Source organism: Urocampus carinirostris, chromosome 20 (assembly GCF_059441175.1).
Source record: "Urocampus carinirostris isolate Australia breed hairy pipefish chromosome 20, RoL_Ucar_1.0, whole genome shotgun sequence".
NCBI lineage: Eukaryota > Metazoa > Chordata > Actinopteri > Syngnathiformes > Syngnathidae > Urocampus > Urocampus carinirostris.
The window spans coordinates 1678882-1695505 of record NC_142368.1 but is presented as its reverse complement, the minus strand read 5'-3'; the positions used below and the strand labels follow the sequence as shown (position 1 = coordinate 1695505).

Below are 16624 nucleotides of genomic sequence, written 5' to 3'. Positions count from 1 at the left end.
CACAGGCTTCCAGCAGAGGGCGCTCATTTCCTCCGAACGCAGCTTTTTCCGTTTTGTTTTCGCTCTTGCCAGTTTTTGTTTTATTTCTTCAGCGTCTTTGAGGAGAAGTTATGAAACAATTCAGCCAATCGGACAACAGGAAGAGGAGCACTAGAGAAAAATGAGCTGCCGTTTGAAATATGTTTGTTTGACGTTGCCACTCGCAAAAACACAAGAGCTATATTGCTTTATTCTCTTACTTTTTCCTCTCTTTTTTACTCCCTCTATTTCTCTCTCTTCCTGGCTCTCTTTCACTATATTTCTGTCTTTCTTTTTCTCTTTCTTGCTTCTTTTCTTTCTTCTTCTTTCTTTTTTTTTTGCCTTCTCCTTTTTTCTCTCTTTTTCTTTCTCTCTCTCTCTCTCCTTCTCTCTTTTTTCAATGGTATGCATCTTTATAGTGCTTTTCAAGTCACTGAAGACTCCTACTTCATCTCTTTCTTCCTCTCTTTTTTCTCCCTATGTCTGTCCTTTTCTCTTTCCTTTTTTCTATCCTTGACTCACACTCCTTTTTCTCTCCCTCTCTTTCACTGTTTCTGTCTTTTTCTTTCTTTCTATCTCTCTTTTCTCTCTTTCTCTATTACTATTTCTTTTTTACTCTCCCCTTTCTCTCTCATGTTTTCCCTCATGTTCGCTTTCTTTCTTTGTCTCTTCATTCACTCTTTTGTTTTCTTGCTCGTTCTATCTCTCGTTCTCACTCAGCTTTCTCTCTCTTTCTCTCACTCTCTCTGTTCTCTCTTCCTTTTTATTTATTTGGTTTTCTTTCTCTTCATCCTTTAGTTCTTTCTACTTTCTCTCTCTTGTTCTTACATGAGCTCTCTCTTTTTCTCTCCCACTCTCCCTTTCATTCTTTCTCTCTTTTCTCTCTTTCTCTTTCTGTTTTTGTCTTTTTCTTTCTTTCTATCTCTTTGTTACTCTCTCTCTCGCTCTCCTTTCTCTTTTTCTCTATATTACGATTTCTCTTTTTATACTCTCCGCTTTCTTTCTCTCTCACGTTTTCCCTCATGTTTGCTTTCTTTCTTTGTCTCTTCATTCACTCTTTTTTTTCTCTTGCTTATTATATCTCTCTCTTTCTCTCACTCGTCTTTCTCTCTTTCGCTCTCTCTCTGTTTACTCTTTCTTCCTTTTTATTTACTTTGTTTTCTTTCTCTTTTTCCTTTAGTTCTTTCTACTTTTCTCTCTCTCTCTCTCTCTCTCTTGTTTTAACATTTGCTCTCTCTTTTTCTCCCCCACTCTCCCTTTCATTCTTTCTCTCTTTTCTCTCTTTCTCTTTCTCTTTCTGTTTTTGTCTTTTTCTTTCTTTCTATCTCTTTGTTACTCTCTCTCTCTCTCTCTCTCGCTCTCTTCTCTCTTTTTCTCTATATCACTATTTCTCTTTTTATACTCTCTGCTTTCTTTCTCTCTTACGTTTTCCCTCATGTTCGCTTTCTTTCTTTGTCTCTTCATTCACTCCTTTGTTCTCTTGCTTATTACATCTCTCTCTCATTCTCTTTCTCCTCTTTTGTCTCTTTCTCTCTCTCTCTCTGTTTACTCTTTTTTCCTTTTTATTTACTTTGTTTTCTTTCTCTTCTTCCTTTAGTTCTTTCTACTTTTCTCTCTCTCTCTCTTGTTTTAACATTTGCTCTCTCTTTTTCTCTCCCACTCTCCCTTTCATTCTTTCTTTCTTTCTTTCTTTCTTTCTTTCTTTCTTGCTTTCTCTCTTGCTTTCTCTCTTGCTTTCTCTCTTGCTTTCTCTCTTGCTTTCTCTCTTGCTTTCTCTCTTGCTTTCTCTCTTTCTTGCTTTCTCTCTTGCTTTCTCTCTTTCTTTCTTTCTCTCTTTCTTTCTCTCTTTCTTTCTCTCTTTCTTTCTTTCTTTCTTTCTTTCTCTCCATTGTTTTCTCTAATATTTTATCTCTCTGTTTCTTTCTCTCTTTATTGTAGTTTTCTACAATGTGGCCCCCAAGCGAAAATGTGTTTAATAGATTGAAAAAACGCTTCTACTCTAAGACAATAATCACCCTCAATGATACTTTTTTTTACTGTTACCTTTTAACTCATTTTTCACTGGGTTCAGTGACATTCTATTCTATTCTATTCTACTCTATTCTGCATTATTTACTTGTTTTCTTTGTTTTTTCATTTAAAATGTTGAATCCAGACCAGATTATTTTCTGCAATTAAATCGTCAAACTTGAAGTATTTGCTCTCTCTCATCTGTGTAATATTTTATTTGATATACAGTAATCCCTCGTTTTTCGCAAGGGTTGCGTTCCAAAAATGTCCTGTGATAAAATTCCACCAAGTAGAAGCCTTTATATTTATTTATTACTGAAGAACCTTTGGAGAGAACGTCGTTGGGCGTCGCCCTAAAATGTACGCAGAGAGGACATATGACAAAAAGGGAACCTGCTCTATTGCATTCAGGACCCGTTCAAAGTTCTAGATGTTCAACATTGGTCTTTATAGTGTTCTCAAATAAAGTTAAGATATCTCGTGAAGGTCGTCCTCCATCAGCATATCAGCTTGTGAACTCTTGCAACAAGGTCCTCCAACGACCTTCACCAGATGTCTACATACTTATCATGAGTTATTGTCCACATTCCACAACAATAAAAAAAGTACTGTATTGAATAAATCTTTTCTTTTTTAAATGATTCTTGTATGATCAAATTTTTATTTTGTCTGTCCCTGTGTGCCCTGCGATTGGCTGGCAACCAGTTCAGGGTGTCCCCTGGCCACTGCCCGATGATTGCTGGGATGGGCTCCAGCACCCCCGCGACCCTACTGAGGATGAGCGGTGTAGCTGATGAGATGAGATGAAAAAAAAAATCTTGCTGTTTCAATGCACAACAAAGGATTAAAACACAATCTGCTTTAATTGACATGGTACTTTGCCGCCATCATGTGGACGTTATGTGAAGCTGCATTCACCTTGTGATTCTTTTTTACAGAAAGTGCATGTGTGGCTGCAGAGTCTGGAGGGGTGTCAGACTCATTTTAACTCGGGGGCCAAACGATAGAACCAACATTCTGTCGGGGGCCGGACTAGTAGATGAAAGAGAAAGAAAGAGATAAAGAAATAAGAGAAAGAGGGAGGGAAAAGGAGAGAGAGGGCGGGACAAAGAAAGAAAAAGAGAGAGAGGGAGAGCATGAGAAACAAAAGATAAAAAGTTGTGAGAGAGGGGGAAAGAAAAGGAGAGGAAGAAAAAAATCCAAAGAGAAGTGGAGAGAAAAGAAAGGGCGAAGGGTAGGAAGAGAGAAGGAGAAAAGAGAAAAGGAAAAAAGGAAGTTAGAGAAAAAGAGGTTAAAAGACAGAGAGAGAGAAAGAGACAAAGAGCAACAAAGGAAGAGAAAAAGAGACACAGAGAGTGAAAGAGACAGAGACAGAGAGTGGGAGAAAATGGGTGAAAAAGAAAGAGAGAGAGAGAAATAAATACAAGTAGTGTCTTTGTTCGAGGCACCTTTCTTTGGCAAGATCAAGTTGACCTATTTCAACCTTCAGCTTGTTTTTCTCTTGCGCTTCTCTGTGTGTTGTCTCGCAGGCCGAATTCAATCCCTTGGCAGGCCTGATCTGGCCCGCGGGCCGCCTCTTTGACACCTGTGCTCCAGAGCAAGTCTAGCAGGTGGAGAGGTCCCGCTTTGTTGGCGATGGAAAGCATCTTCCCCTGTTTAGCCAATCAAAATGCAGAACGCAGGAGGAAAATCAGCGACACTGCTTTACATTATTTCCTTAGCATGAGGTGGGCGTGATTTTTTGTTGTGGTCCTCCCTCCGCTCGCTCGTGCGCAGCGCCCCCACCCCTCTGTACCCCCCTTACTGTTTTCGAGGTGCGCGTGTCTGCAGTTTGGCGGGAAGTTCCCCGCGTGCACGTCAGCGACGGAGTCGTGCACGCTGAGGTGGCGCGGCGGATGGCGCCGACGCAGCCGACGCGGATGGCGTCCGCGTCGCCCGAGACGACGATGCGCTTTTTCTCCTCCACGCTCCGCGGAGCTTCCTTCCATTAAACAAAGAAGATGAAATTCCCCAGCGAGAATCCCAGGAAACCGGGGAGCTGCCCGTCACCAGGTGAGACATCTTTTCAGCGTCATTTGCTGCAGGGGTGAGGGTCGTTACTGCCTTTATTTCGAATTCAGAGGAGGATCGGCGGGAGACGAGAGAGTGAAAAACAAGCGCTCCTTTTGGAGTGTGGCGCAGTGGAGGGATCTCCTCGCTTGTTTTGAACGTGGGGTGACCTCACCCACTGTCCTCCTCGATTCCCGCATGGGTGTCACGTCCAATCTCTGATGTCACGTCTGTGGGGGTGCGTGACGTCACGCGGGGGGTGACTGGACCCTGCGGTGCAAAGGTCACGCGAAAAACGCGTCTGTGCACGAGGATCCAGACATTTCCACACCAAATATCATTTTAGATTTATGGATAGAAAAGGAACCTGTATCTAATTTGGATCCCTTAACCACTAGGGCTGTAGGGACACCATTCCTGTGGTGTGTCTTGGGCGAGTACAGCCTATCTAGAGGAAGAGAGAGGAAGAGAGAGGAAGAGAGAGGAAGAGAGAGGAAGAGAGAGGAAGAGAGAGGAAGAGAGAGGAAGAGAGAGGGGGAGAGAGGGGGAGAGCAAGAGAGAGCGAGAGACTCGGAGAAAGAGGGAGAGAGGGGGGGAGTAGGGGAGAGAGAGGGAAAGAGAGGGAGAGCGGGAAAGAGAGGGAGAGAGGGAGAGAGAGAAAGAGAGAGAGGGGGGGAGAGAGGGAGAGACGGGGAGAGACGGGGAGAGAGTGGGAGAGACGGGGAGGGAGAGAGAGGGAGAGACGGGGAGAGAGAGGGAGAGAGAGGGAGAGAGAGGGGGAGAGAGAGAAGGAGAGAGAGGGAGAGAGAGGGGAGTGGGGGAGAGAGAGGGAGTGAGAGAGAAGGAGAGAGAGGGAGAGAGAGGGAGAGAGAGGGAGAGAGAGGGAGAGGAAGGAAGAAAGACTAGTATAATGAGGAGAAAGAAAAGTAGGAGGAAGAAATAAGAGAGGGAGAGAAAAAGAGAGAGGGTAGGACAAAGAAAGAAAGAGAGAGAGAGATAAGAGTGTGAGAGCGAGAATGTTAAACAAAAGAGATAAAAAGAGAAATAGTGAAAGAGGGGGAAAGAAAATGAGAGAAAAATAAATCCAAAGAGAAGGAGAGAAAGAGAGAAGGGGAGAAAGAGGAGGAGGAAGCAAGAGAGAGAGAGAAAAGGGAGAGAGAAAAGTAAAAAAAGGAAGAGAGAGCAAAAGAAGGTAAAAAGACACAGATAGAGAAAGAGGAACAAACAAACAGGGCCGCCTGTTTGACACCCGTGATCCAAACACATTGTTAAACTGTCACCACACATTCTGCGCATCCCCCCATCTATAACTAAACAAAACATGAAAGAAAGACAACAAAAGGTGAAAGGGAGACAATGCAAAATATACTAGGACGCTAGCTAACTCTAACAGAACAAAAACAAAGAAGAAAGACCATGCAGGGTTTGTTTGGACACTAGCGCTAACTGAACAAAACATGAAAGTTAGACATCCCAGAATAACAGGGCTGCATCGACCTCGTAAAAGGCTATAAAAGCTCAAGTTTTGCTCATCCAGGCACACACTTTCTTGGACGTTCCAAGCCAGGACAGGTGAGTGTCTCTTGGCATTATTTGCTTTTCCTGTGGTTTACTGGCGAAACGCTGCCCCCTGTTGCATCGGAGTTCAGTACTATTCGAATGCTTTTATTCTTACTTTGTTTTTTAAGTCAGGAAACGGAAAAGAAAAGCATTTGCTCGAGTGTGCTTGTGTAAAAAAGGAGACTTGTGATGTTGGCCAACTGCCTCAAGGGAGCAGTTTGGGATGTCCTGCTCAAGGACATTTTAATTCATGGACGATAAGAATGTTGAACTGGGACGTGGGATCGTCCAATCAGAAGCATCGGACGTTTATTATTTCTTTCTTGTCTTTTCGTTTATTATTAGAAGCAACTCGACAACAGTAAAGATATTGTTCTTCATCGCAATGTTTTGCTTAAACCAAAATCGGACGTGGTAGTGGAAATGTCTTTCAGACTGGGCAGAAAACAGCCCATGATTTTCTGGGCTGTGTTAATGACTTTCTCTAAGTTCTTCCTGTCAGTTTGATATTTTTAACGTTGACAATTTCCATTCAGGCTTTAATTGAGCCTGAGTTCACAATATTTTTTTCAGTTAATCTACTTTGTTTTGACTTTTCTTTGGTCAAATTAGAAAAAAATACTTCAAATAAGCAAAATTCTTTACCTCTGTATCAATTTTTTATTACATTTTTGAGACTTGTAGAAGAATAAAAATACTACCTAGTTTTGCACATTCTATGGTAAGTATTTAATTATCATTACATTATTATTTATGAAAGCACAAGCATCATCTTTAAACAAAATTGATTAACTAGACATGGGTATGGAGCAGCCTATGATTTTCTGGGCTGTAATGATAACGCTCTGTATGGTATTTCTGGCCTCATTGAGAAGCAGAAATGACAGTTTGGAGAATTTGATGAGAGGTGGTGAAAAAAGTCCACAAATATGTTGTCACCAATGTCTTCTAAACTGGGCAAAGAGCAGCCCATGATTTTCTGGGATGTCTTGATGATTCTCTGTAAGCTCTTTTAGACTTCATTGAGAAGCATAAAGTCTGACAATTTGTAGAATTTGGTGAGACAGGTGGTGAGAGTAGTCTGCAACTATATTGTCGCTAAGGTCTCCCAGACTGGGGAAAGAGCAACCCATGATTTCCTGGGCTGTCTTGATGACTCCCTGTAAGGTTTTTCTGGCCTTGTTTAGAAGCAGAAGTTGTTACCATTTGGAGATTTTTCCAAAGGAGTGGTGAGAGGAGTCCTTGAGATTGTTTTGCCAATGTATTTCAAACTAGGCAAACAGCAGCCCATGATTTTCTGGGATGTATTGATGATTCTCTGTAAGCTCTTTTAAACTTCGTTAGGAATCAAAAAGTCTGACAATTTGTAGAATTGGGTGAGGCAGGTGGTGAGAGGAGTCTGCAAATGTATAATCGCTAAGGTCCTCCAGACTGGGCAAAGAGCAACCCATGATTTCCTGGGCTGTCTTGATGACTCCCTGTAAGTTTTTTCTGGCCTCATTGAGAAGCAGAAGTTGTTACCATTTGGAGATTTTTCCAGAGAAGTGGTGAGAGGAGTCCTTGAGATTGTTTTGCCAATGTATTTCAAACTAGGCAAACAGCAGCCCATGATTTTCTGGGCTGTGTTGACGAGTCTTTGGTTTTCCGAGTATTTCCAAGTGACGTTCTGCCTGTATTTCTTCTTTCAGTGGCTGTCCAGACCAACCTGGTCCCCCCCAAAAAGATGCAGCCAGGTATGCTCCAATCCAGCCTGGTCCACGCCAGCGTGGCCACCATGCAGAACCCGATGGGCTGCTCCCTGCCCCGGTTGTCCGTCTCCAGGCCCGCCGGCGTGGTGGCCAGCATCGAGTCCACCGAAGGCGGCGCTCCCTTCACCATGATGAAGCTGAAGACGGTGATGGCCGTCTTCGTGGTGGTGGTGGCCTACCTGGTGGCCGGCGGCCTGGTTTTCCGGGCCTTGGAGCAGCCCTTCGAGGACAACCAGAAGATCACTATCACGGCAGAAAAGGCGGCTTTCTTGAAGAAACATCCCTGCGTCTCACCCGACGAGCTGGAGGCTCTTATCAAAGTAATTCCAGATCCCTCCTTTGTACCGTTCCACCTCGGGTTCTTCCATTGCAGAAGAACTTGAAGTTCTTCGTCCATCCAAGAAATGACCTCAACACTTAGAATGCTATAAATGTGAAAATAGGAACATTCGAATTCTAGCAAGGGATCTTGATAGCTTCTTGGCGTTCCTCAATGTTGGATCAAATCCAGGCAGCCTCTTGCATATAGCTTCTAACAGATACACTAATGGTCTTGCAGGGTTTGAGAAGATGGACGCAGGAGATCAGGGAAACCTGATCCTGAAACACCGAACGCAGATCGGACAAATAACCTTCAGATGAACGTTTTTTTCTGTTGGAAAGTTCCTCCAGGCTCCAATTTGTTTCTCCAACTATAGAAACAATATCAAACTCAAGAATTAAACACCTGGTCCAAAAATGTTCAACCAAAATTCTCCAAATCATGCACATTTGATAGCAAGCTCGTAAAAATAAGCAGTAAAATAATACTAGCACGTATTACGCCATTTCTCCAGAGACCGGTTCACGAAGGTACGATTAGTCATGAAGATTTTATCGGCAAGCTTTTTATGACAATCTTTATGGACTGTAAACCTCTTCATCCCGTTCCTGACTTCTGCAAAAAAGCCAAAGTAGTCCATTATCTGCTCAAAACCTGGAGAGAGTCTCCAATTGTATTGTGTTTTATCTTAACTGCTGGGTAAAGAAAGACACACAATTAGCCCATTAGCTTGACGTGGTAAATGCTATGTTTATTGGCAAAAATGTACCAAATTTTCCGCACTATAAGGCGCACCTGGTGATAGGGCGCACCCTCAAAAAATCGTTTTGGTCCTATATTTTCCATACATAAGGCACACCGGATTATAAGGCGCTACAATGGGAACGTGGACAAAACAGTCAGATAGTTCAGTCCAACTTCTTACCCCCTTAACATTCCCAAAGACACGTGCGGATGCGGTGTCCGTACGATGTCACTCAAATGCATCGTTCCATCATTCGGAAGGTTAAAGTCTTGGGATTCAAGAAATGCCAACCATTCCTTAGTTTCTATTTTCTTTTTCGCTCGCAACTTTACTGTGCATATGACAATAAACACTTGGAATTGAGTTGAATTTAAAAATAGACACTCCATTCCATCCATTTATCTGCACCGCTTATCACAGAAACATCGAGTTCAGTCTGAAACAAGATACAGGGATAATATATAGCCGGAGTAGCTCACCGAAGTCGTTGTGTTCATAATAATGTGCAGCCAATGTCCACTTATATCCGTGAGTGTAGTAAATCCAGCAGAATAAAATATTTACAAATACAGTATAGTAAAAAATGCTTTCTGTATGCCGTCAACCACGTGCTATACGCATTCATCTTTTTCGGCCAATTGCAGGCTTTGTTTTGCCGTTCAAGCCAATGCCAGCCTGTAAATGATAAAAAGGATCCGCCCCTTGCCCTACGAATAACTTTAGCCAATAGTGATCGATTCAACTGATGATTGACACATTGGTTAGCCAATGAAACGCCGGTAAATAAATCCCAGCATACAACGCGGACTACTTTGCCTTCGGGGGAAAATCGAGTCGGCGGCTGTTGCGTAAGTTGCGAGACTTCGCGACTTAATATTGATCCATAAATAAGGCGCACTGTATTATAAGGCGCATGGTCAGCTTTTGAAAAAAATCAAGGCTTTTAGGTGCGCCTTATAGTGCGGAAAATACGGTGATATATAAAACCCTCTGGTTTGAGCTTCGGAAAGAGTCATGAAATGAAATGAAATGAAATGATCTTCATTCTCCTAACAATGCATGCTCGTTTTCTTAATTTTAGGGAAACACATTGACAAGAGACAGGCTTTTCCACATGGGGGCAGATTTATTTTCTCAATTTATTATTAAGTGAATTCCAACGAATTTTGCCGGATTATTATCTAATTAGTCTTGTCTAGCCTCCCATCTCTCGTTCTCCGATCTGTGTTTTTCCGTCTTCTGTCCTTTTGACACGTCGGGGCATCGGCCACTCCCGTGGAGCGTGCTGATTCCGCCCCTGGGCGTGCTGACTCCTCCCCCTGGGCGGGCTAGGAACTCCCCACCTCGTCTGACAAGTGCGTCACGAAGCCCCATGGGGTGGGTCAGGTGCCAACGTCACCTCCTCCTCCCCGGAAGACGCCACCACGTCTAGAGGACTCACAACAAGAAAGCTTATCAGAAACCTTGTCTCCTTTTCCCGCGTCACCCCTTGTCCTCGTTCTTGTTTTTCTTGTAATTCACGTCCAGGCCACACTGATCCCAAGCCTTCCCTGTGAAAAATCCCCACTACATTTCACAAATGTAATCTGTATTATATTAAATCCTTTATAGTCAACAAAATAAAATAAAAAGTCCTTCACTCGTATGAAGTAATTTACCAAAGTTTTTCTCAAGCGTCCCTGTCCAGGACAACGCGATTGTACGCAAGCTTCCTCAGGACAGTTAGATGACATTCTTTCCAGGTGTGTCCTAAAAAGTGGACTTCGTTTCTCTACAATATTGCCCCTTTAATTACTTTAAATATTCAACAGGAGCCTTCTTAAACTTCCCTGTCCAGGACCAATGTTCCCACTAAGCTGCGTGTGTGCGCAATTGCGCACCACCCAGAGCTTTTCCGCGCACAAGAAAATCTAGCCGGCTCACAAAAATCAGGGCTCCAAATTGATAATTAATTAAATGCGGTGTTTTGATTTCAAGGTCGAAGTAGAACAAAGTGGAGTAAAGTCAGTAGAGTTTTCTGAGAACCGGCTCCTTCGGCCCGGCTCACTAAAAAGAACCGGCTCTTCCGGGTCCCAAACGGCTCTTCGGGTTGTTTTTGCTTCTTTCATCCCTACACGACCAAATATGATGTAAAATTGTGCACGAAATGACTTAAAGGAAGGGGGGGAATAGAACCAAACAGAAAAAAATACCAAAACGAAAAAGTAATGAAAAGTTGAGAAAAAAGAAACAAAAGGAAGAAGAAAAACAGAGGGAAAAATTCAGAAAAAAAAGCCAGAAAAAAAGAAAAGAAAGAAACAAAAGAAAAAAGTAAATAGAGAACAAAAAGAAAAAAGTAACAGCTAGGAAAAAGTAAACACAATTAGATTTTTTTTTAAAAAAGAATTAAAAAGAAATTAGAAAAAAACAGGGAAAAAGTAGAAAAAGTTTGTGTTGCATTCAAATAATTTCCAATGATACCAAGTCAATCTTGTTGCCAACATTGTACTTCCACAAAAAAAAAATGTGATTAAATACAGTTGTGTATCGTGCAACCGACTCAATAAGCCCCCCAAAAATGTTAGTATTATGCGACAAAAGATACTAGAAAAAAAAAGGAATGATAATCTTGTGAAAGAATTGTGAGAACAAACGACGTTTGTAGGCCATCGTACATGAGTCCATTCATTCAAAAGTGAAAAATAATTTTGCATTGCCGGAAACTCAGCAAAATGTAAGGTGATGTCAAATTTTGGACATGTTTGCTAATGACTTAGTTGCCACACTTGGGATTGCCGTTGCTCACTGTTGTTTCAAGCGTTGCTCACCGACTTTGTGTGAACGCTCAGACCCCTGCAAAATGACAGTGTCCAGTACAGTTCCATAACCCAACATCCTTTCTAAAAGGTTCACTTACTCTCTCCACAATATTCCCCCTTTAAAATTTTGAAATCATCAACCAAAGTCTCCCTGTGCAATCGCTGGTCCGTGTCAAGTTCACATTCCATGACCATTCGTGTTATTGCGAAGAAGAAATACAACTTCTGAAAACTACCAGAGAGATGCTTTATAGCTTCAATCCAGGTCCGCATACATTAGGGCCATTTTTTTTTCACATTGTGAAGTATTGAACAGTGACATTAACCGAAACGACAGCCTGCTGTTGATGTGGATTGTGTCTTCCGCCGTAAAATCTCAGCCGGTGCAGGAGCGGGGGCCGGGCAACCGGTGCCACCGTGACTCCACGGTCAGGAAAATCGATCGATAGCGGCGTCAGGCATCGATGTAGCAATCGTTGTCGGACTGCTTTAACTCGACACTTGGGTCTTGCAGGAAAAATAGATAGATAGATAGATAGATACTTTATTCATCCCCGTAGGGAAATTCTCACTTCCAGCAGTCTCCTTTGTTGTTTATTAACAGATTAACAGGATGGCCTCGGGGTGCTGTGTTGTAGTTAAGCAACAGCCACCTCTGATTCTATACAGGCACGTGTGAAACCTATGAAATGAAATGAAATGATCTGCATTTATATAGCGGTTTTCAAGTCAATGACTTCCCAAAGCGCTTTACAATGTGCTCCACATTTCCCAATAGCGGCCTTGCAGCCATGTAAGGCGCTAACCTGCTTGTTGGGGGGATTAGGGGTTCAGTGTCTTACCTAAGGACACTTCGACTTCATGTAACACGGACGGGCCGGGATTCGAACTGGGATCCCTTGATCCCAAGACGAGCGCTCTACCTGAGCTACTGCCGCCCCATTTGGACAAAACTTTAGTTTTAAATCCAAGTTAGAAACCCAAGAAAACGGTTTTGAATCCTGATATAAAGGTAAAATGCTATTTGTAAACCCTGGTTTAAAATCCTAAAACTGCTTGAAACCATAATAGCCCTTAACCCTAGTTTGAAACCCAACAAACTGTTAATAACCTTAATATGAAGGCCAAACCCTAAATTCAAACCCCAGTTTGTAATCCTAAAATCTTTTTCACACCCTAATTTGAAGCCCAACCCTAGTTTGAAATCCTTAGTTTAAACCCTATATTGTGTTTAATACCCAAATATAAAGACTAAACCCTAGTTTCATGGTTAAGGTAAGAGATAAAGATAGATACTTTATTCATCCCCGTAGGGAAATTCACACTTCCAGCAGTATCCTTCTGTTGTTTATTAACAGATTAACAGGATGGCCTCGGGGTGCTGTGTTGTAGTTTAGCAACAGCGGAGTGGATGATGTCACACGCTAGTCCCAAAAGTTTGGCGTCCCTGCAGCAGATGGAAATCTTTGTGCCCAGGGTTACACCGCCTCTTGTTTACGTAGATAGCAAGTCCACCTCCTCTCCGCTTCCCGCAGCCTTTTGTGTCTCTGTGTGCCTTAACAGCGCTGAAGCCGGATAGCTCCAGATAGCTCCGGGTAGCTCCACGTTAGCGTCCGGGATGCTTGACGTGAGCCCCGTTTCCGTAAAACACAGCAAACTGCACTCCCTTTACGCTTTGATGTTTTTTACTAGCACAGCTAGTTTGTTGGTTTTATTTGGCAGAGAGTTGACAGTTACCATGATTACGGACAGTACCGAAGACTTATAACGCCGCTAGCCGCTTAGCTAGCTCCGGCTCTCCATCCACGATTGGGCCCCCTCATCACGCCGGCACGGGAATTCTTCAGGGCAAGGAGTTGATTCCTCGAATAAACGCATCTTTGTGTGTTAAAACCCATAACCATAGTATCGAAAGTCATCCAAAGTGTCGTTGTCAAAGGGGACGAAAAACACCGAAGATAGAAGCAGACACTTAATACAATCAATCACAAAAAGTGAGAAATAACAAGGAGCTGCCGCAAAGGCTGCCGGTCCCGGCGGCGCCGCTTTGATCTGGGTTGTTGGGTCTTTGTCACAGTAACATCAGGTTTGATTTGTTTCTCGTTTGGACACTTGTTTGTTTGTTGTCTTTTCACTGGGTTTCGTGACTAAACAACAAATATGTTTTGCCAGCACTCTGTGGACGCCGTGAACGCAGGCGTGAGTCCGGTTGGTGACACCTCTTACAACTCCAGTCACTGGGATCTGGGGAGCGCCTTCTTCTTTGCCGGAACCGTCATCACCACCATAGGTATGTTTGAAAGTCTTTGATTTTATGGCACGCTAGGATTGAGATTGTCCGGCAAAACAGAGGGGGAGCAAATCACTGTTTTCTTCTTTGATCGCCTATTTGTGCAGGCTACGGCAACATTGCCCCGAGCACCGAAGGAGGAAAGATTTTCTGCATTCTGTATGCCATATTTGGCATCCCGCTCTTTGGTTTTCTACTGGCGGGGGTTGGTGACCAGCTCGGGACCATATTTGTCAAAAGTATTGCCAAAGTGGAGAAGATGTTCCGGGTGAGTCACCATTGATCATGTCATGGTCTCTATAAATTCTTTAAATGGTCATAATTGGTCCTGCAGAAGAAAGACAACCGGATCAGTCAAACAAAAATCCGGGTCGTGTCCACCCTGGTCTTCATCCTGGCTGGCTGCATCCTGTTTGTGACCATCCCAGCAGTCATTTTCAAGTACATCGAAGGTTGGTCCGCGCTGGAAGCCACGTACTTCGTTGTCATCACTCTGACCACCGTTGGCATCGGAGACTACGTTGCAGGTGAAGACTGCTTCCCTCCAGAACTTCTATCATCTAATCACGCAGGACTTAGTTTTCTTCATTTCTCTCTCTTTCAGGTGGAAATCGGAGGATTGAGTACCGCAAGTGGTACAGACCCTTGGTGTGGTTCTGGATCCTGGGCGGTTTGGCCTACTTTGCCGCAGTGCTAAACATGATTGGCGACTGGTTGAGGGTGCTGTCCAAGAAGACCAAAGAAGAGGTATTCTCTCACATCCTTGAATCGTTGACAGACTTATTGAATTTGTCAGGAACGATTCTCCTTTTGTAAAAAATGGTCACAGTCCTTCTCCAGCTTGCACAGTGTGATTTTTTTTTTCATGACCTTGGAACAGCAAGCCACATTTACAACCAGGGTTAGGGTTAGCTTCTATCATCTGAAACCTCCAGTACAGACAAAGATAACCCGCAAACTGAGAGTTGAGATTGACCAAAAACTTCCGCGGGTTTTTTGCATGCCTTGGAGATTGCTTTCTGTAACGGACAACTCTGTTACCCAGGTCGGGGAAATCAAGGCGCACGCAGCCGAGTGGAAAGCAAACGTCCGAGCCGAGCTGCGAGAAACCAGGCGGAGAATGAGCGTGGAGGTTAGTGACAAGCTGCAACGGGCCGCCACCATCCGCAGCATGGAGCGCCGGCAGCTGGGCCTGGACCAACGTGCCGTGTCCATGGACATGCTCTCGCCCGAGCGGCGGGCGGTCTTCCACAGTTTGGACAGCAACGGCTACAAAACCTCCTCCCAGGAGAGCATCGACAGCAAGTTGAACAACCTCCGCCTCCGGGGCGCCGAGCAATGCGAGCCTCCCGCCGGCCATCAGACCGCTTCTGAGGAAAACCTCTTCAACCGTCTGGGTTCCGTCACCAGGCTGACCAAGCGCACCAAGAACCGAGACTTGAAGAAGAATATCACCGAAGAAGCCCGACGCCCTCGTAGCGAAGCCTACGGATGGATCGTGCCCGCCTTCGATTGCGGCGCCGCCGATAAAGACAAGCGAAAGGACGAGGAACACCACCAGATGGAGGACAAGGAGTGCAATCGAAGCCTGTCAGAATTCCCATCCTTTGCCGAACATAACGGGGTTGTTATTGAGCTGACCAGAGAGAATAACAACGCAGAAATACTTGAAATGAAAACGCTGCAGATCGAGACAAGCCCTTAACATCTGTAAAAGTGATTGCTTCCACCATTTGTGCCTTGGCTTTTCTCTTTTTCACCAGGATGTGCTTGATCAGGAACCTCGCCTGCCTCTGTGCTACGTATGCTGTCTACACTACTAAGTACCTTTCAGTTTTCTCGCAGTACTCGCTGTGCCCTATCAGAAATGTGGCTTTGTCGTGACCTAGTGCAATGATGCTAAGAATTGTCGTGTTGTGGACCTGCTAAAACAGAGACAGTCCTTGTACGAGGCCAGAAATATATAACATATCAAACACACGTCCACGATTACCTTCCAAAGATGGACGTGATTCAAGCCACCGTAAAATGTGCCGCATCGTAATGATACTGATCAGAAAATAACATTTTGTCTACCAATTCTGGCCATGTTTTCAAGTAGTCGTAGCGCCAAAACATCCGATTCATGACCAACAGAGCCCAATCGGAGCACCGAGATCCATTTCCTGAGAAGACACCTCAAAAGTACCTGGTCTTCTTAACTGGTTCTTGTTGCGCTCAGCTTTGTCCCTTTGGAGTCACACCCAAAACATCCAAATGGCATCCAATTGCCATGTTGGATACTGAAAGTATTTGGCATTGTGACTCCGTGTATTGTAAGTTCTGTCAGAGCAGACTCTTAAGAGAAAAGATTGTGTCAGAAATGTTGCCATCTATGTAATAATGGAATATAACTTGTGCTGGGATGGGTCTAGTCATATTTAGCCGGGAAGCCAAGACCTTCCTCTCCCCAGCCACTTCGTCCAGCTCTTCTAATGGGATCCCAAGACATCCCCAGGCCAGCCTAGAGACCTAGTCTCTCAAGTGAGTCCTGGGTCATGCCCAGGGGCTCCTGCAGGTTCCTTGGTAGGTGACTACTCCTATTGAAGATCTCCCTCTGTCCTTGCAAGGCCCTTAAGTCATCCAACCTTTTTGGCCCATGAGACGGCCGGACCTCGTAGGCGTAGGCCCAGCCACCAGGTGCTTGACAGCAGACCCCACTTCCAGTCGGGCTGGCTCCAGAGAAGGGCCCCGGTAACCCGCTTCCAGGCAAGGGAACTCGTAGTCAGAAGTTCTTAATCGTCATAAGTGGTCTGGGATCATTCTCTAAAATTTGTCGATTCTTACCTCCCCGTAATCGTGTCTTGCTTCGCGCTTCCATGTCGGATGCTATCGCAACATGTTGAATCATGTTGAAGTTTTGATTCAGAAACAGGAGAATGTCAACTGTGCCACTTGACCCTAATTATTGAGTCACAGACACGACACGGCCTTACATTCTCACGAGACACATGAAAGCATTTCCCACCTTTTTATGCTTCTGTCAACGTCACATGCAAAAATGACGAATGCAGCAAAAAAAGTTTTTTAAAAATCTAAGCTGGA

The 16624-nt window shown here is 44.0% G+C and overlaps 1 protein-coding gene across 1 annotated transcript; it reads left to right on the top strand.

Moving 5' to 3' along the window:
* The first annotated feature begins 3883 nt into the window (after nucleotides 1-3883).
* kcnk10a (potassium channel, subfamily K, member 10a) lies at nucleotides 3884-15664 on the top strand. Its single transcript, XM_088324764.1, has 7 exons — nucleotides 3884-4080; nucleotides 7326-7705; nucleotides 13423-13540; nucleotides 13648-13808; nucleotides 13875-14067; nucleotides 14145-14287; nucleotides 14586-15664. Exons 1-7 carry the CDS (start codon nucleotides 4029-4031, stop codon nucleotides 15243-15245), a joined length of 1707 nt encoding a protein of 568 aa, XP_088180890.1. The 5' UTR covers nucleotides 3884-4028; the 3' UTR covers nucleotides 15246-15664.
* Nucleotides 15665-16624: the final 960 nt, after the last annotated feature.

Excerpts from the sequence above, each read along its gene's own strand:
- kcnk10a (XM_088324764.1), top strand. The coding sequence starts at position 4,029 with ATGAAATTCCCCAGCGAGAATCCCAGGAAACCGGGGAGCTGCCCGTCA. Across the intron at positions 14,068-14,144 it reads CATCGGAGACTACGTTGCAG|GTGGAAATCGGAGGATTGAG; the intron begins GTGAAGACTGCT and ends TCTCTCTTTCAG. Across the intron at positions 14,288-14,585 it reads CCAAGAAGACCAAAGAAGAG|GTCGGGGAAATCAAGGCGCA; the intron begins GTATTCTCTCAC and ends TCTGTTACCCAG.